Source organism: Pseudozyma flocculosa (assembly GCF_000417875.1).
Source record: "Pseudozyma flocculosa PF-1 unplaced genomic scaffold scaffold00026, whole genome shotgun sequence".
Taxonomy (NCBI): Eukaryota; Fungi; Basidiomycota; class Ustilaginomycetes; order Ustilaginales; family Ustilaginaceae; genus Pseudozyma; species Pseudozyma flocculosa.
The window spans coordinates 309,290-327,361 of NW_006920894.1; the positions used below are offsets into that span (position 1 = coordinate 309,290).

Here is an 18,072-nt window from a genome sequence, read left to right on the forward strand (position 1 = left end):
GGCTTTTCGGAAGACGCGAAAGGCAGCCGTGGTTGCAGGCCTTGTCGCAGCCTCGACCCCTGCTCGCCTCTTTCCACCACGTCCAGTCGCAGCCAAGCAACCCCATTTACGGCCTACCTATCGCCTCACCTCCACGACAACTGCATCGGCATCTGCCGAAGCCAGCCCAGCCATCGCGCCCACTCACTCACCCTTGCCCGGATCCACCGGCCGGACCGTGCCGACGGGCAGCCCCGACTCGACCTCGCCGTCTCGTCGGAACAGGACCGAGGATGCCATCCAGAGTAGCCACAGCCGGCAACGGCGAGCGGCAAGCTGCCGACGGTCCCTTTGAGCAGATTGCCGCCCTGTTTCCGCTCACGGTCCCCTTCCCTGACCCGTCGGCCAATCTCGACATCGTGCCCGCGTCCGACATTGCCCTCGAGCAGGAGCTGCTGCGCAATCCCGACAACCTTCGCTCCTGGGCCTCCTACATCAACCACATCGTCGACACAAACGTGCAGAAGCGCGCAACTCCCGACTCCAACCTCTCCTCGGCACAGATCGCCCTGCTAGGCCCGCTCGCCAGCGCCTCCCAGCGCCTCGCCCTGCAGCGCATCACCAGCATCTACGAGCGTGCACTCGCCCAGTTCCCCACCCGCTACTCGCTCTGGACCGACTACCTCCAGCTCCGCTCCCGCTTCGTCCTCGGAGAGCCAAAGGGCGGCTTTGAGGCAAAGCGGAAGCGCGACCTACGGGCATCAAAGGAGGGCGTCGACTTTGGTCCCACCCTGCTCGAAGCGAACGAACACCAGGACTATGGCCCCGCCTACACCGCCGGCCTCGACGGCATCGCGGGCTGGATCGAGTGGCGCAGCCTCGCAGCATGCTACGAGCGCGCCCTCATGTGGCTGCCAAAGGTGCGTGCGCCCCTCCTCGGTCGTTCCAAAGGCCATCGTGCATCGCACCGAAGCTGACCCCCTCTCCCCCCTCCTCTTCTGCCACGCCGTCTTGCTGCGCGTCGATTCTTCGCATCAGATGCCCAGGGTCTGGCTCGAGTACCTCTCCATCTTCCTCCACCCGCAGTGTCCTCCCATCCTCTCCCACACCCACGCCCGCAGGACATTCGACCGGGCGCTGCGCACGCTCCCGGGATCGCTCCACCTGCGCATCTGGAAGGTCTACCTGCGATGGGCCGAGCGCGTCGGCGGCGAAACCTGCCTCCGCGTCTGGAGGCGGTACCTGCGCGTCGATCCCAGCCTGATCGAACGATACGTAGCCATTCTCCTCGCCCAGACCGAAGACGAGGCAGCCGAGGCCGAGGACGCCGACGACGACGACGGCGAGGCAGGTCAAGGAGCCACGACAAAGGGTCCAGGCGCCAAGGCGCTCGAAGCGGCCAAGCTGCTGCTCCGGCTGGCGAGGAGCGCAGCCGACGGCAGCTACACGAGCCCAGACGGCAAGAGCCCATACCAACTGCTCGTGGAATGGCTCGAGCTGACCGAAAAGTACCCGGAAGAGATCGGCATCAGCCCCGAGGAGGAGAAGGAGGCCGAAGCGGCAAGAGCGTCCAGCTCGTCGGCGACAGCCTCCGACAGCCAGCTCGCGCTCACCAAGCCAGGTCAGGCCGCAAAAGGCCGAGCATCCAGGGGCGCTGCTCGACCAGCGCCGGCACCGCTCTCGCCCGAGACGAATCCGATGGACCGGAGCCGTCTCAACGTGGGCGCCATCGTCCGCAACGACGGGCTCGCCAAGTACCCCGACCAGGCAGGCCGCCTCTGGACCGGGCTCGCCACCTACTGGATCAAGCGCGGCGAGCTCGAGACGGCCAAGGAGACTTTCGAGGAGGGCATCCGCTCCGTCGTCACGGTGCGCGACTTTACCCAGATCTTTGATGCCTACGCCGAGACGAGCGAGAACGTCATCTCGTTTATGATGGAGGACCTTGCCGGCGACGCGGGGCAGGACGACGACGAAGGCGACGACGACGAGGGCGAGGGCGAGAGCCGCGAGGACAAGGAGGCCGAGCTCGACCAGAGGATGAAGGATTTCGAGGAGCTCATGGAGCGCCGGCCGTTTCTGGTCAACGACGTGCTGCTGCGCAGGAACCCGGACGACGTGCAGGAGTGGGAGAAGCGCGTGGCGCTGCACGGCGACGACGACGAGCAGGTCATCGAGACCTACCGCCGTGCCATCGACACCGTCAACCCGCGCAAGGCGACGGCCAACTACCACCAGCTCTTTCTCAACTTTGCGCGCTTCTACGAGGAGGGCGGCTCGGCGGGGCGCGCGGACCCGGCGTCGGTCGAGGCCGACCTGGCCTCGGCGCGCAAGATCTTTGAGCGCGCCATTACGGTGCCCTTTAAAAAGGTCGACGACCTGGCCGAGGTGTGGTGCGAGTGGGCCGAGATGGAGGTGCGCCACTCGAACTACGACGAGGCGATCCGGGTCATGGCGCGCAGCGTAGCGACGCCGCGCAACACGAAAAACGTCGCCTACCACGACGACTCGCTGCCGCCGCAGGTGCGCCTGTTCAAGTCGCTCAAGCTGTGGAGCTTCTACGTCGACCTCGAGGAGTCGCTCGGCGACGTCGAGAGCGCCAAGCGCGTCTACGACCGCATGCTCGAGCTCAAGATCGCCAACGCCCAGATCATCATCAACTACGCGGCCTTCCTCGAGGACCACCAGTACTACGAGGAGAGCTTCAAGGTCTACGAACGCGGCGTTGAAGTGTTCACCTACCCGGTCGCCTTTGAGCTGTGGAACGTCTACCTGAGCAAGTTTGTCAAGCGGTACGGCGGCAGCAAGCTCGAGCGGGCGCGCGACCTCTTTGAGCAGGCGCTCGACAAGTGCCCGCCCAAGTATTGCAAGCCCATCCTGCTCATGTACGGCAAGCTCGAGGAGGAGCACGGCCTGGCCAAGCGCGCCATGAACATCTACGACCGCGCCACCCGCATGGTCTCGACCGACGACCGCTTCGACGTGAGTTCCTCCGCCCCGCGGATATGCTGGGAGACCGTGGCGACCGAAGCGACTTTGCTAACCGCCGGCTTGTCTTTTCCCCTTGCATGCCCCTCTCGGAGCAGATGTACGCCTTCTACATTGCCAAGGCGGCCGCCAACTTTGGCCTGGCGGCGACGCGGCCCATCTACGAGCGGGCGATCGAGTCGCTGCCGGACCGGCAGACGGCCGACATGTGTCTGCGCTTTGCCAACCTCGAGCGCAAGCTGGGCGAGATCGACCGGGCGCGCGCCATCTACGCGCATGCCTCGCAGTTCTGCGACCCGAGGGTGAGTCGAGGACGGATCGCTCGTGCCCGTGGCCTCGGAAGGCCGGAATCCCGCGCTGACGCCCGCGCTCCTCTCGCCAACGCTTCACCAATTGCTTTTCGCTCCCTGTCGTCGTTCAGACGCAAACCGAGTTCTGGAAGGAGTGGAACAAGTTCGAGATCGAGACGGGATCCGAGGACACGTTCCGAGAGATGCGTGAGTGCCCGCTGGTCCCCTGTCCGCCTCCTCGGGCCACGGCGAGCCAGCCTGCTAACCGTGCTGCCTCGACCCTGTCTACCCTCCCTGCGCACCAGTGCGGATCAAGCGATCGGTGCAGGCGCAGTTCAACACGGACGTGTCGTACATCGCCGCATCCGCCATGTCTGCGGCGCAGCGCAACAAGCTGGGCGCCGCCTCAGCCGACGGCGCAGCAGCAGCCTCGCCGATGGCCGCCGACCCGATGGCGCGCCTGGAGGCGCAGAACCAGGCGGCCGCGGCCAACGGCACCGCCGTGCGGCAACCGGCATTCGTGGCCGCCTCGTCGGTGTCTGCGCCCAAGACGGTCGATGGAGAGCAGCAGCAGCAGCAAGCGTCTCCCCCTGCCCCAGAGAGGAACGAGGAAAAGGTCGGCGGCGACGATGCCGACGACGACGATCTGCTGTAGCCAGAGTAGCTCCTCCGTGGCGACGAGACGGCAGCGGCGGACGGGGAGGAGAGGAATACATGGCCATCGAGTGCCGCGTTGCCAGCTTGCCCGCTCCGTCTCGAGCCTAGAATGTGCGCGGAAGGTTCCTGGATGGCAGTCTGACAAAACCTTGCTTCTATATATATGCAACTTTCTCCGCCGCTTACAACTCCTTCCCGGCTAGCTCAGTCGGTAGAGCGTCAGACTCTTATCCCCAAGAGCCTCTGTGATCATCACAGACCTTTATCTGAATGTCGTGGGTTCGAGCCCCACGTTGGGAGATTTCTTTTTCATGGCTAGTTTTTTTCTTCTTCTGGTGGTTCGGGAGGACCTTTCGCTGTGTGGAGCCGCTGGAGTGTGGCGGGACCGGTACGACGTCGACGGCTCGCCGTGGAGAACAGCGAGCCGGTGCGGGCCTACCGAAGAGGTGGGGAAAGCCTTCCAAAGACGGAGCACCGAGGAGCCGGCCAAAACGGTTCGGCGTGGGGTCGCTGACTGCTGAGCACGCGCGCTTCTGCAAGGAGTTGGCCTGGCCAGGCCAGGCCAGGCTACGCGTGCATCGCGCTAAGGCACTCGTCTCCTGCGTGAAAGTGGGGCTAGCCACGGTAGCTACGGAGGGTCCGCAAGCTGCAGCGGTGGTGGCCCGTCGTAGATGCATATGGTTAGCCTGCTGGCTGGCAAGAAGCTTCTGGACAGACGACAGACGAGCACCTCCTTGCTCGAGCCGGCCGCGGTCGTCGCCGGATGGCAAGGCGCCCTGCTGAGGAGGCCTGGCCTGGCCTGGCCTGGCCTGACCTGCCAGGCGAACGGTCGTGCCGCGGACCAGATCCGTCCGGCGTCGCGCTCTGCTGGTCGGCGTGCCCGATGCTTCCATCAGACGGCCACCGCCCCGCTGGCTTGGGACGATGGTTGAGCAACGACGCTTAGCTTGCTTGCTCGCTCGCTCGTCGCGCAGACCACTTCGCGACGGACGATCCGATCCGCTCTCGATGATGGAAGAGATGCCCCTGGTTGGTCGCTCTCGATTTGGCAGGCTCACGCTCAATCAGGCGATTTGGGCTCGAGCGGGCACGTTTGTGCTGGCGCCGGATGACGCCGCCTGCTGGCTCTGTTGAGCCTGTGCCTCTTCGGGAAACCGGCGGGGACTTGGGCTGGGCTTGGGCCTGGGCCAAAGGCAGGCTCTAACCTCGAGCTCTCTCTTTGCGGACGGGCCCATGCACGCCGGCCTGCCAGGCGAGTCGCGAAGCCAGGCAGGGCCGCCAGGCCGGGGCGGTCAGCCAGCCAGCCAACCAGCCAGCCAGTCCGGGCCAGCCTGCCGGCCTGTCCTTCGCTGGCCCTGGAGGTCTGTCCAGGCCAGGCCTGCCGACGCGCGGGAGTGGGACCAGGTCCCGACGTGGCCCCGTGGAGCCCGGCTTTGCCGTCGTCTCGCCTGACCTGACCTGGCCTTGCCCAACCTGCTTGCTTCTGGCCCCCCTCGCCTCCCCTTCCCTTCTACCACATCCAACGATATCGACGTCCCTTTATACCCTCGGTCTCATCCTGCCAGCTCGACAGGCGCAGGAGGCGGCAGCAACAGTCAACGCTCAGCCGGCTTACACCACGCCCTCCAGCCTCCGCGAGTTGCGCCATTGCTTCGTGCGCTTCGGACCTGCCGACTCTCGCAGTCAGAGTTCAGTCTGGTACGACTTGCGGCACTTCCGAAGGACGCGCTTCGTCACTACGTACTGCGAAGGGACGACTCTCTATCGGCTTCTCCGTGCCGCTCTCCTGACGCCGCGCGTTCGGCCCGCCCTCTTCGGTCTGCCCGACGCATCCAAGCCTCCGCAGCAGCGCCACGCCCACGTCCGGTCGCCCGGGAAGCGAGAACGCATTGCAAATTCAGCAACGCCCACCTCACCCTTGCGCCAGCGCGCCCAACACGCTCGAGTCCACACAAGGCGGTCAGCTTCATTGTGCTCGCCCGACGCCCGGCTGACCCCGCTGCAAAGCCACTCGGTCCCACGCCTCGATCCCCTATAAAGCGCCAGCGTCAACCCGGATCGACCATCGACTGCCCGCGACAGCACTCTACACGAGCTCGGTGTTTCCTTCGACCTTCTCTGCGTCTTCCGCCTGGCGTGCTTTCGATTCCTCGATCCGCTCATTACGTCGATCCCGCGAGACAGGGCTCCTCTTCTCTCCTCTCTGAACGGCTGTCAAGCACCTCACCCCGCGCGAGCTAGCAAGATGGCCGGCGAAAAGGTGTGGGCTCTCCACGACTTTGAGGCGGAGAACCCGGACGAGGTCTCGTTCAAGGCTGGCGAGTGCATCATTGTGATCGAAAAGGACGACGCCTACGGCGATGGCTGGTGGCAGGTGAGTAGCGGTGGCTCTGCTGTTGTGGCGGGTCCGGCGAGCGCAAAAGGGCCGTTCACAGTACCAGCAGTAGCGCGATGTGGGAGCTGGCCTTGCTGACGCTTCTATTCGTGCTCTTCTCTGCTCCCGACGCTCCGCTCCCGCGATCTAGGGCACCAACATCCGCGGCGAGTCTGGCCTGTTTCCGTTCACCTACACCACCTTGGATCAGAGCCAAGCACTGGTGGCGCAGACGGGCAGCAGCTCTGCCGAGCCCGGAACCACACCGCAGCAGGCCTCGAACAAACCTGGCGTGATGCACAGCACGATGGCCGACATTGACAATGCGCTGACGGAACTCCAGAGCGACCGGAGGCGCGGACGGAAGTCGATCGACGCCCCCGACGGCTCACGAGCCTCATTCACGAGCGAGCGCACGGCCGACATGACCAACGACGATGCCTCCGAGATCTACAACCCCTCGTCCGACGACTACGCCAGCCGCTCAGCCGCTGCTCGCGCAGCGCTGGCCGTCAATGCCCAGAGGGATCTCCAGTCGGCCCAGGAGAAGGAGCGCCAGAACGAGCAGAGGAGGCGCGAGGAGGCGATGCGGGAGTTTGAAAAGGAGGAAGCGCGCCAGCGCGACCTGCTCCTCGAAAAGGAGAGAGAGCGACAGGCCCAGGCCGCGGCGGGCACCCTCGACTTCAGCAGGGACGACAAGCCCAAGGTGGCCCCAATCGCCGGAGTCGACATGAGCGACGAGAGCGACAGCGAAGGGAGCGCCGGTGACCTCGACGACTTCGGCGACAAGACCCATAGCCCACTCTTCGGCAATCTTGCCTCTGCGACTGCGCAAAAGCCATCCGAAGATGCAGGCAGGGCGGGCGGGTCTAGCCTCAAGAACGTCGTGGAGCCTCTGCCGGAGGAGACGCCGGATGAAGCCGCCGCAGCCGAGGATGCGACAGCAGCGCCACCGGCCTCGAGTCCAGCGGCACCTGCCGTCGCAGCCGCAGCGGCCGACGCTGCTGAGCCCGAAATCGTGCCACCGAGTTCCGCTCAACCGGAGGCCGCACCCACGCCAGCTGCGGCGCCAACGGCGACTGCGGACGCCGACAGCAGCGCCGGTCCAGTCGCGGCGATGACGGCCGGTGTTGGGGCGGTTGCGCTCGGCGCCACTGCTGGCACCATCACCATCACCTCTCGGTCGACGTCGCCAGTGCCACTGGCTCACAGGAAGGCCGATCCTTCGACGGACAGCAAGCCCACCGACCAACGCAGCGTCGATGAAAGCTCGCGAGGACGCGGATCCCTTGCCGACGAGAGCGTTGCGGGCGGAACCGGCACCGTCGGGACCGCGGCTACCTCGCTGGCCGGCGGCGGGCCCGAGACGCCCAAGAGCACCGGCGTACCATTCTCGACGAGCGTGCAGAGTCCCTCGCAGAGCGTCACGAGCGGCCCGAGACCTGCCGATCCGACCGAGTGGACCGTCGAGCAGGTGGTCGACTGGGGCAGGTCCAAGGGCTGGGACGAGAACAGCGTCCTCAGCAAGTTCGTGGAGCACGAGATCACAGGAGACGTCCTGCTCGAGATGGACGTCAACATCCTCAAGGAGATCGACATCATCGCGTTCGGCAAGCGTTTCCAGGTGGCCAATGCGATCAAGGAGCTGCGCAAGATGGTGCCTGGCGCCGAGCAGCTCGCCACGCCGGCCATCTCGGGCATGCCGGGCAGTCCTGGAGGGCTGGGCGTGCAGAGCGCCGCTCCATTCTCTCCCACCGATGCCCTCATGCCTCCTCAGAGCCCCCATGCTCCTGCCCCGGGGCCCACTGGTCCAGGAAGCTGGGCCGACTCCCAGAGCGTCAAGCAGCGTGTCGCCGACGCCAGTTACGATTCGTCCGCGCTCAACGGCAGCCACAGCCGTCCGGCTAGCTCGATCGGCGAGGGTGTCAGCAGCAACGGCCAGGCGTACACCGGAGCCGGCGGCATCGCGGCGTGGCAGGCCCAGCAGGCCAGTCAGAGAAGCCGCGTGCCGTCCCAGAATCCTTCCGAGGGCTACAGCAACGACGACGACGAGCCTCTTGCCGCCCTGGCGGAGAGGCAGCTGGGAGCCAAGAACCGGCGTTCGACCCGGTCGAACGAGGACACGCTGGGAGCGCTGCCTGCGTCTCCGCGAAAGCGCGAGTCGGCCGGATCTAGCAGTCACTCGCGCGGCGGCGGCGGCGACCGCACCAGCTTCTTCGGCATCGGCCAGAGGAACCGGAAGCCGCCGCCGAAGGTCATGGCTCCGGGCAGTGTCGCCGAGGACGAGCGGCACGGCAAGGGCACCCTCTCGCGCCTCGGATTCGCCCGCAGCAGCCGATCTATCCCGTCTCAGGCGGCTTCGAACAGCGACATGAAGAACGCCATCTCGCTGCCTACTACCAGCCCCAACTTTGACGGCAATGGCGACATGGCCAGACGCAGCAGGATGAGTGCGCAGAGCGGCACCTCTACTGGCACAGCCGAGCCCAAGCACGGCCGCGCGGCCAGCGTCGGCAGCGCCGGAGCTGGCGCACAGCCCAACGACTGGAACGCCGCCGCGGCTGGCGTCGGTCCGGGCGCCGCCAACAACGCCGCCGCCAACTCTGAAGGCCCCGTGATGGCGCGCATCAGGCCCGTCGACCTCGAGGGATGGATGAGGAAGAAGGGCGAGCGCTACAACTCGTGGAAGCCCAGGTATCTCGCCCTCAAAGGGTCGGACCTCGTCATCCTCCGCGATCCGCAGGCCGAGAAGATCAAGGGCTACGTCAGCATGAAGGGCTACAAGGTCATCGCCGACGAGAACACGAACCCGGGCAAGTACGGCTTCAAGATCCTTCACGAGACCGAGAAGCCGCACTACTTCAGCTCCGAAGACCCGATCCTGGTGCGCGAGTGGATGAAGGGGCTGATGAAGGCGACCATCGGCAGGGACCATTCATGTGAGTGAAGGCCAAGCTGGCCAGTCGCCCCCTTGCCTGGCGCAGGGTCACGTCGAAACGATACTGACCGATATGCACCATCCGCGCGCACGTCCTTTGGCAAACAGTCCCCGTCATCTCGTCCTACAACAACGCCACGATGTCGCTCAAGGAGGCACAGAGGATGAACCCGCCGCCGCGGCCGCCGTCGCCGACTAGCCGAGCCCGCACACAGCGTGCCAAGGCGCGGCAAAACACCGACCAGCTGACGGCCAGGGATGCCGCCATCCTCATGAACCTCTCTGGGGGCCAGCCAACAACGCCAGATGCAACAGGACTGTAAGGAAGCGTGCAGCATTTTCCACTCTCTTCTTTCATCTCTCTCTCTCTCTCTCTCTCTCTTCCCCTCTCTCTTCTCGACTCCATTATCTCCTACCCTCCTCGGCCTCTCCTCTGGCCGCCTTGCGCTCCTGTCTTGCTCATGGAGCAGGTCTGCCGTCCTTCGAGCCGGACTTGGCCAGCTTGCGCCGGTCATGTCAGGCTGGGGGAGACCGCATCCCCTCATACCCAAGCCTCGCCCGCGGTGCTGCTGCCAACGCTGCCACGCGGCGTACGACCTCGATGCCTGCTTACGAGCGGGCAATGCCATGACACGCACGACCCACTTGCAGGAGGTCCTATGGGAGCCTCCTCTTTTGAAAGCGACGACCACCAGGGCCGGCACAGCAGACCTCCGGTCTCGGACGCAGTGGGTCACACCCTGTGCCATGTCCTGGCCCCCTTTTCACGCTGCCCTTCTTGTCCATTCTATCCTTCTCCTCTCTTTGCCTCTCAAATCATCTCATCTCTGCTCTTCTCAGCCGTTGACGGCGATAGCCGTCACATCCATTGTCTCTCTCTAGCTCTCTGTCGCCACGTAGCCTGTGTCGCCGGTCGCCGGATCTCGCCTCTTCGCTCTGCCCTCTGCTGCTCTCAACCTCAGCCCTTTTTCCCTCTCCTTCCCTCTCGCCCCGGGTTTCGCTCACTGAGTCACCACGGCTCTTCTCTCTCTCTACCCGACGCCGTTTTCTACTCACCCATGCTGCTCAGCTCACCTCCCTTACCACTCACACTCTCACCCTCTCCGTCCTCACGACACATCGTTCTCGTCCTCGCTCTTCCCCTCTCTTCTCTGGATGCTTCGTGTCTCGACCTCTCATTCTGGTCTTTCTCTCTGACTCTTCCGACCGGGCCTAGCTGACCGTCTGGATCCTGCATCCTCGCTCCTCGTGCAGGCCTCGATCTGATACATCGCCCACCAAGCAGCGCTTCTCGTCGATGCCCAAGTCTCAGGGTTCGCTCAAGAACGCCCAAAACCGCCTGTCTGCGTTCCTGGGCGCGGGATCGAAGCCTCTTCTGCCCGCTCGATCTCCATCGCGTCGCCTGGCGCCTGAATCCAAGACTGTTCCCGGCAGCACCGACCGAGGTCGCATGGGCTCGTTTGCCAGCAGCAGGGTGCCGGTACAGTCGGCGCAGGCCTCTCGGAACGTTCCATCGCCTCTACAAGTCGCCAATGCGCCTAGGGGCGGTTCCGATGTGAACCAGTACGCCATGTCCCACGCCACGCCGCCCACTTACAACCTAGGCCAGGCGATCCCAGAGCTTCTGCGCCGGAGCCCCGAACCGCTCTGCGACCCTATGCCTCAGGGCGAGGCGAGCCAGGAAGAGGTGCTGCGCACGCCTAGCCCTCGATACGGCACGGGTCGCGAAGGAAGGCAGTTTGCCTCTGAGGCGGCGGCGACACCCGTCGCTTTCCACGCGCCGCCTTCGCCGGGGGTCGAAGCCTTCCCTGCTGCTCCCGTCGCCGCTGGCGCGTACCGACAGCTCGTCGACTCGGACCTGCCAGGAATGCAGCTCGAGGATCCGCCGCGCTTCACAAATGAGCATGTGCGAGCTCGAACGCACTCCGACGGATCGCGGGCGCGGGCGGCTCCCGCGTCGTCTTTCCCCGCCTGGGCTGACGGGCCCGCTATCCGCGATCAGACCCAAGAGAAAGGCGTCGCGAATGCCTACCCTTCTGCGCGGGAAGCAAAGAGGAGCTTCCAGGGTCGGCCGTCGACTGCTGCCACTGCTTCGCCCCTTGCTGTCCCATCCGCAGGACCGTGGCAGGGAGGAGGCAGCGGCGGAGGCGTAGGGCTCGCTGCCGGCAGCTGTGCCCCTGCCCATTCTTTGCCGTCTACGCCCAAGCCGATGGCGAACGCGGGCGGCTCGACGAGCACAAAGGCGCTGCAGCAACAGTGGCGACAGAACCAAGCCCTGCCTCCCTCGTCGTACCCGCACCAGTACGCGCACCCGCCTCCGCGTTCGCCCGGCGTCGGAAGCGGAGAATTCGGCACGACGGCAGCCACCGAACACCACCGGCGACTCAGTCCTCGACCTCTGCAGGCGTCTGCATCGAACCCGTCCCTCCCCATCCAGCCCTCCGCACCTCCTCCCTTCTCGGGTATGCACGCAGGCGCCGGCACGAGGATGACGATGGCGTTCCCGTCTCGACCTTCGACGACGAGCAACATGCTCCCTTCCCGCCCTTCCACCGCCACGGCCCATGTAGGCGGAGGAGGAGGGCAGATGCACGGGTGGGCTCAGAGCGGCCCGAGCCTCACGGCGCCGACGTCATCGTCGCTGAGCACGAGGGAGCTGCAGAAGAGGGCGAGGTTGCGCAGCCAGGAGGATTTGAGGGAGCGCCGAGGATGACGGCCCGTCCCACCTCGCCCCACTGCTAGACGTGGCCTCCCCTTGATCCAGGTTCATTGTCCATATTCCCCATTTGACGACCTTTTATGACGCCTCCCCATCTACACGTTGCATAAGCGCTCCTCGACGTTCCGTCACATGATCTCGTCTGCCCAATGAACAGTTTCAGTCCCCCCGTATCGCGTTTGCAGAGCACTGCGAGCTTCTCATGTCGCCATCGCAAGGATCCGGTATCAGGGCCAAGCATGCGGGAAAATGGCTTTGGTTTCAGAGGTCGGCGAAAAAGTCGGCGCGATCCTTTTGCGTCTTCTCGTTGCCCGACGAGGGCGTGACGTGCCACTGGGCCTTGTTTTTGAGTTTCCCCTGTGGCCGCTCGTCTTGATCGTCATCCGAGTCGTCCGAATCGTCTTCTTCGTCGTCGTCGTCGTCGTCGCTATCTTCTTGGACGGATCCACCTTGCCGTTCCTCGTCCTCGTCGTCCTCGTCTTCGTCATCCGACTCCGACTCTGTGCCCGACCCGACCTGTTTCAACCCTTGCAGCCCCAGCGGTTCCTCGTCGTCGTCTTCCTCGTCGTCGTCGTCGTCGTCGTCGTCGCTGCCGTCGCTGCCGTCGTCGGCCTCGAGGAGCGGCCCGACGTCTGTGATCTTGCACTCGTTGCCGTGGCCCAGGCTGGCGACCCATCGGTCCTTTCTCTTCATCCTCTCGACGGGCAGGCCGCCGTGATCGGCAATGATGCCGAGCAGCTTGTGCGGCAGGATCTGGACGACGCGGACCAGGCCGTCGCTGGAACCGGTGAGGACCGTGTCGAAGTCGAGCGGGACGACGGCATCGACCGAGGCCGGGTGGCCGGGGATGCGGTCGACGTGGTCGAGCAGGCCGCGCGAGGGGGCCCAGAGGCTGAGCATGCCGAGCTGCGTGCCGACGACGAGCTTCGAGCCGCCCTTGACGGGGGCGATGCTGAGCAGCTCGTCCTCCTGGTCCTCGGACACCTCGGCCGCCTTGCTCCCGCCCATCCGGATATCGACGACGCTCAGGCTCCCATCGCCGCTCGTGCACACCAGCCGGCTCCGCCCCGTCTCGCGCTCCGCCTCGTCCCGCGCCGCCTGCTTGGCCTCGATCTCGTCGTCGTCGAGCCCCGCCTCGAGCTGCTTTCTCCGCTTCTTGCGCATCTTTTTCGCCCGCTTCGTCTCCTGCGCCGCCAGCTTGGCCGCATCCTGCTTCTCCTGCTTGGGGGGCTCGAGGTACGGGCACCAGAGCAGGTCGGTGATCCAGTCGAAATGGTGCTCGTACGACCGCACCGCTGCCGATGTCGACAAAGACGAGGACAAGGATGACGACGACTTTGTGGGCCGTCGGGTATCCCACAGGCGGACCACGCCGTCGTCGTCGCCCGTCGCGAAGAGGTGCTCGTCGATGGGCAGCACGCGCGACGGCGCCGCATCGTGCGCGCCGATCCACGCCTGCTTCTGCTTTCCCGTCGCCGTATCGAGGAGGAAGATGCCCTTGTCCTTGGAGATGGACAGGATGCCGCTGCCGTCGGTGTCGAATGTGAGGCCGCGGCAGCTCTTGGTCGACGGCCGCGTGTTCCAGAGCTTCCGATAGAGCTTTGGCTTGGGCTCCTCGTCCTCGTCCATCATCGCATCTGCCGCCGCGTCGCCGTCATCACCGACGCGCTGGCTAGACTTGACATCCTGCAGTCCCGCCCGTGTGGCCTTCTTCGACGATCGGCTGCCCGCACCGGCGCTGGCCCCATCGCCGCCGTCGTCGTCGTCGTCTCCCTCGCCCTCTTCGTCCGAGCTGGCCGAGACGGACCGACGCAGCTTCTTCTTTGCGGGCCTGGGCTTCCTCCGCTGTGCCTGCTGGGCGGTGTACTCGACGAGCGGATCGTAATTGACCAGCTGTATCTTGCCCGAGATGAGGCCCGTGGCCAGGATGTTTGTGTCGGCGCCAGGGTGGAACGAGAGGTCGAGCGCGTCGGAAGAGAGTGGGATGTCCATGCCGGCGACAGAGGCAGGGAGGCGGGTGAGAAGAGCAGTCGTCCCCTCGTGGCCTCGTATGTCAGTGTGCGTCTGGTGCTGTAAGGATGGGAGAGGGGGCCCGGCGGTGGGTGAGGGCTGTCGAAGAGGAGAGGCAGGTGGACACGACTCGACTTTTGCTGTGCCTGTGCCTGTGCCTGTCCCGCTCGCTTCTTCTTGCTGCGTCCCGCCCAACCTGCGCTTTCCGCTTCCGTTTTCCGAGACTGGACAGCCTCCGCACCACGGCCAGGCCGCGCCGCTCGGGACCGAAATGTCGAGCTTCGTGATCTCAATCCTCGGACGGGCCCCGCCGCTCGCCGCTCGCCGCTGTCCGCCAAGTCGCCGCCGCCCACACCCGCTCAACTGGGCCCACCATCGCTCCACACCATCCTCCCCTCGCCAGCGTATCCACACCGCACTCCCTCCCCGCCACACACACTCAGACACACACACACACACAGCAACGACAAGATGCCAGTTCCTTTCGAGGCCGTTCTTCACATGGGTGCGTGTTCCCACCGTCTCACGCGGTCCGGTCCGGTCGGAATGGTCCTCGGCGAAAGATAATTCGACTGACTGTCTCCCTCCTCTCTCTGCTTGCGATGCTATGCCATGCGGTACGACAGGCATGGTGGTCGTCATGTTCGGCGTCGCTGGTACGGGCTTCAACCTGGCCAGGAGGACAGTCAACGACGGCAAGGTACGTCGAGTCCCGTCCCGTCCAGTCCGCCTCGTATCCCTCGTTGCGGGCCCCCGCATCACACGCACGGGCACCTCGCTGATCGCATCTTCCTCTTCTGCCCCTCCTCGCCTCCTTTCTGAACGTATCGCATCCTACAACGCGCTGCAGCCCGCAAGACACAGCCTCGACGACTGGGAGCGCATGATGATGTCGCGCGACGAGAGGTTGACTGGTAGCTTCAGAGGGCAGGCTGTACGTTTCCCCCTCTGCACCGTCTCCTTCTTCTCTTCCTTGCTTTCCATGGCACAACAGGATCCATCGGACACTGACGCTCACCCTCCGTTCGCTCTTCGCAAATCGACCTCTCCAGGCCAACCCGACAGCACCAAAAGAGTTTGCGACCAACAGCGTGTGGAACACGGAAAAGATCCAATGAGCCCCCGCCTCCTTCCGTCCTACGTCGACCTCGGCATGGACGCGGATACCGGCGAGCACAGTCGTCCCATCATGTCTGCCGTTCGCCATCATCGCGCAGCTGCCAAGCCTTGTAGACGCGGCATCGAGTCCCAACGACGTCCCTGCCAATCCTAGCTTCTTGCGTTTACCTTCCAGCTCGATTCTCGTCGGGCGACTGATCATGCGAGTGCCGACTAGCGCGGTCGATGTCGAGGCAGCGGCCCAAGTCGAATCGCTCAGTCCCTCTCGTACGCACACGTGTTTGTCATGATCCTGATGACATTGGACGGGCCATGGTGCTGGGCGCGAGCAAGCAAAGAACGAGGGGGATATACAGGGGTCTAGAGCGACCGTGACCGAACAAGAAGGCCATCGACACGGACGTGGAGTAAGAGCGGCACCGGGGCTCAGGAGAGCAACCCGGCGCTGCGCATGTTCTGCAGCAGCCTTCGCTCCGCCGGGTTCAGCTCGGCGCCCTCATCGTCGAGGCCCTCACCGTCCTCGAGGTCGCGCAGGCTCGTCGATCCCCTACCCCCGCCGCCGCTCGACGACCCGAGTCGGTGCCCCATGCCAGGGAAGATGATCCAGTCCTCTGCGCTGTGCGCCCGACCGCTGCCCGCCGACGTTCCACCGCCCCCAGCGCGCGTGAAGGCGGAGCGGAAGCGGTGCACAAATCCGACAGGCGCGGCCTCCGTCGTCTCACCCTCGCCCGCGCCCGCTCCGGTGCCGTCGTCGGCCGCCTGCTCCCGCCGCGCCGCATCAACGAGCGACTGGCCCCACCGATAGATCCGCCAGTAGCCCACCACGCTCCGCAGCAGGATGAAGCCGCCGATGACCATGAGCAGGTAGGAGAACCACTCGGTCGAGTCGCTCATCGACTGCTGCAGGTCCTGTTGGCTCTGTACGGCGTCGCTCTGCGCTGCGAAGGCGTCGGCTAACGTCGTCCCCCCGGTCCCGGGTGCGGCCGCACCGGGCAATTCGATGCTGCGACGCAGGATACCGACGGCGCGAGAGACGAGGTGGACAGAACGGCGCGCCACTTGGTCGCCCATGTCCTCGCCAAACCACGCGCCCTGCAAGCCATCGCCGCCGACCTTGCCCTCGGCGATCTCGGTGGCCCGCTCGCGCAGGTAAAAGCCGTACTGGATGAGCGTGATGCCCAGGCCGGCCCTGCTGCCGCACCTGGCCGCGTGCGACGTGTGCAGGAGGTAGGTGAGGAGGAAGCCGACAAACTGGAACGTCATGCTGACCATCATGTTCCACGCGAAGCCAAAGACGTTGCCGACGGGCAGGCCCTCGATGATCAGATCCTCGATGGCACCGACGTGGGCACCGCCAGGCACCCATCCGAGGCCGTTGGCGAGCGGGTGAAGGCCAGAGGCGGTGCCGAGGATGGTCGTCTCCCAGTAAGGGGGCGTCGCGTCGGCGGCGGCGACCTCGTAGGTCGGTGGCAGCGTGTCTTCGGCGAGGTCGTCGTCTTCGCCACGGTCTTCGGAGCCGCTGGCGCCGTTGCGACGAGGTCTCTCTGGCTTGGCGTTGAGGTTGGCAAAGACGCCGTCCTGGCCGATGCCGCCGCCCATGACGCGGGGTCGCCTGGACTGGCCGCCTGCGCCACCAGGTCCGGATCCGTTGCGGGAGACGGCCTCGTAGCGCGCGCCCGGGAAGCCCATGCCGACGACCCTGCCGAACCTGCCTAGGGCGAGGCGGGCCCTGTCGAGGCGGGAGAGGTCCTGATTCCCGCCCAGAAGGCCGTACTGGCCGTTCGTCGACCGGCCACGGTCCTCGTCCGCGAACCCGAGGTGGAGTTCGTTGGAGCCATCGTGGTCGTGGTCGTCGTCATCATCATCGTCATGCCCGTCGTCTTGCGAGGCGACTCTGCCATGTTGCGTCTCGCCGGCGGCCGACATGCCAGAGGGTACGCGGGGGCCATGGCCCTGGTGCGATGATGCGGTGGGAGGTCTCCGCGTTGGTGCGGGGAAGTAGGACGAGGGCCTCTCGAAGTCGTAGGTGGAGCCACCGGGCGTGGTGCGGGCAGCTGGCGGCGGCGGGTCGTAGGGCCGCGAGAGGGCCGGGTTGGGCTGTGTGACACCGAGCGGATCGTTGATACCGCCGGTGGCGGAGGTGGCGCGACTTGGATCGTCAGGGAGTGCGTCGCCTGCGTCAAAGAAGACGTCGTTGGATGGTATGTCGATGACGGTGGACTGGGCAGGCCTGGAGAGCGATGCCCTGGACGATGCAGGGAGCTCGTTGTACCCGGGGAGGCCGGCTGGGTCGTTTGCCTGGGAGCTCTCGGCGTCGAAAGCGGCGTCGAGCTCGTTTGTGCGCCGGGTGGCGGAGGGGGGCGCCATGTCGGGCCGGCGGGGCGGCGGTGCCCTGTTCACAGGAACTGGAGAGGAGCTTGGCGACGGAGCGGTATGCGAAGGGCTGGAAAGGGGTGGCGGCGAGCGAGGTTTACAAGATGATATGGGGGCGAGCCCCCGAGTACGACCCGAGGGGGGGACGAGTTGGCCGGCCGAGTGTGGAGGGTGTGCCACGTAGCGAGGTGCGATCGAGTTGCGGATCCACTTGAAGCTCGAGTGAAGGAGCGAGGTGGGGGGTATGCTTGTGATGAGCTGTGCTGACGGAAGGACGGATGACGGTGGTCGAAGATGAAGGGGGTAGGGGCGGGGGAAGCAGCGGTGGGCGGGTTGATGATGGTGGCGAGGAGCCCATGCATACGTACACACGACGACAGCCTGCTCCTGGCCTCCCAACACGGGTCTTGGCGTTGGTCGGGCGTCGGGCCTGGCCTGGCTGCACTGCCCCGCCTGATGATGGCGTGGCCTGGCGGGGGCCTGGCCTGGCCCGACTGTTCTGGTCTGGCAAGCCGTCCGGCCCGCATGCAGAGCTGCATTCGGCCCAACTTCGGCCATAACAGCTCTCGAGAGGGAGAGAGAGGACCCGGGTGTTGGAGAGGACCGAGGCCTGGCCCAAACGCAA

General features: G+C 65.5%; 5 protein-coding genes across 5 annotated transcripts; 3 read left to right on the forward strand and 2 right to left on the reverse strand.

The window, feature by feature from the left end:
• Positions 1-272: 272 nt before the first annotated feature.
• On the forward strand, positions 273-3,912 carry PFL1_06470 (uncharacterized protein; the record flags this gene model as incomplete). Its single annotated transcript, XM_007884011.1, has 5 exons — positions 273-899; positions 1,018-2,961; positions 3,066-3,269; positions 3,389-3,464; positions 3,563-3,912. 5 exons carry the CDS (start codon positions 273-275, stop codon positions 3,910-3,912), a joined length of 3,201 nt encoding a protein of 1,066 aa, XP_007882202.1.
• Positions 3,913-6,159: 2,247 nt separating this feature from the next.
• On the forward strand, positions 6,160-9,549 carry PFL1_06471 (uncharacterized protein; the record flags this gene model as incomplete). The annotated part of the gene is made up of 3 exons (XM_007884012.1): positions 6,160-6,288; positions 6,440-9,227; positions 9,335-9,549. 3 exons carry the CDS (start codon positions 6,160-6,162, stop codon positions 9,547-9,549), a joined length of 3,132 nt encoding a protein of 1,043 aa, XP_007882203.1.
• Positions 9,550-12,206: 2,657 nt separating this feature from the next.
• Positions 12,207-13,937, reverse strand: PFL1_06472 (uncharacterized protein; the record flags this gene model as incomplete). The annotated part of the gene is made up of 1 exon (XM_007884013.1): positions 12,207-13,937. The coding sequence occupies one exon, from the start codon at positions 13,935-13,937 to the stop codon at positions 12,207-12,209; it is 1,731 nt and encodes a 576-aa protein (XP_007882204.1).
• Positions 13,938-14,426: 489 nt separating this feature from the next.
• Positions 14,427-15,073, forward strand: PFL1_06473 (uncharacterized protein; the record flags this gene model as incomplete). The annotated part of the gene is made up of 4 exons (XM_007884014.1): positions 14,427-14,460; positions 14,582-14,655; positions 14,806-14,889; positions 15,008-15,073. 4 exons carry the CDS (start codon positions 14,427-14,429, stop codon positions 15,071-15,073), a joined length of 258 nt encoding a protein of 85 aa, XP_007882205.1.
• Positions 15,074-15,500: 427 nt separating this feature from the next.
• On the reverse strand, positions 15,501-17,441 carry PFL1_06474 (uncharacterized protein; the record flags this gene model as incomplete). The annotated part of the gene is made up of 1 exon (XM_007884015.1): positions 15,501-17,441. One exon carries the CDS (start codon positions 17,439-17,441, stop codon positions 15,501-15,503), a length of 1,941 nt encoding a protein of 646 aa, XP_007882206.1.
• Positions 17,442-18,072: the final 631 nt, after the last annotated feature.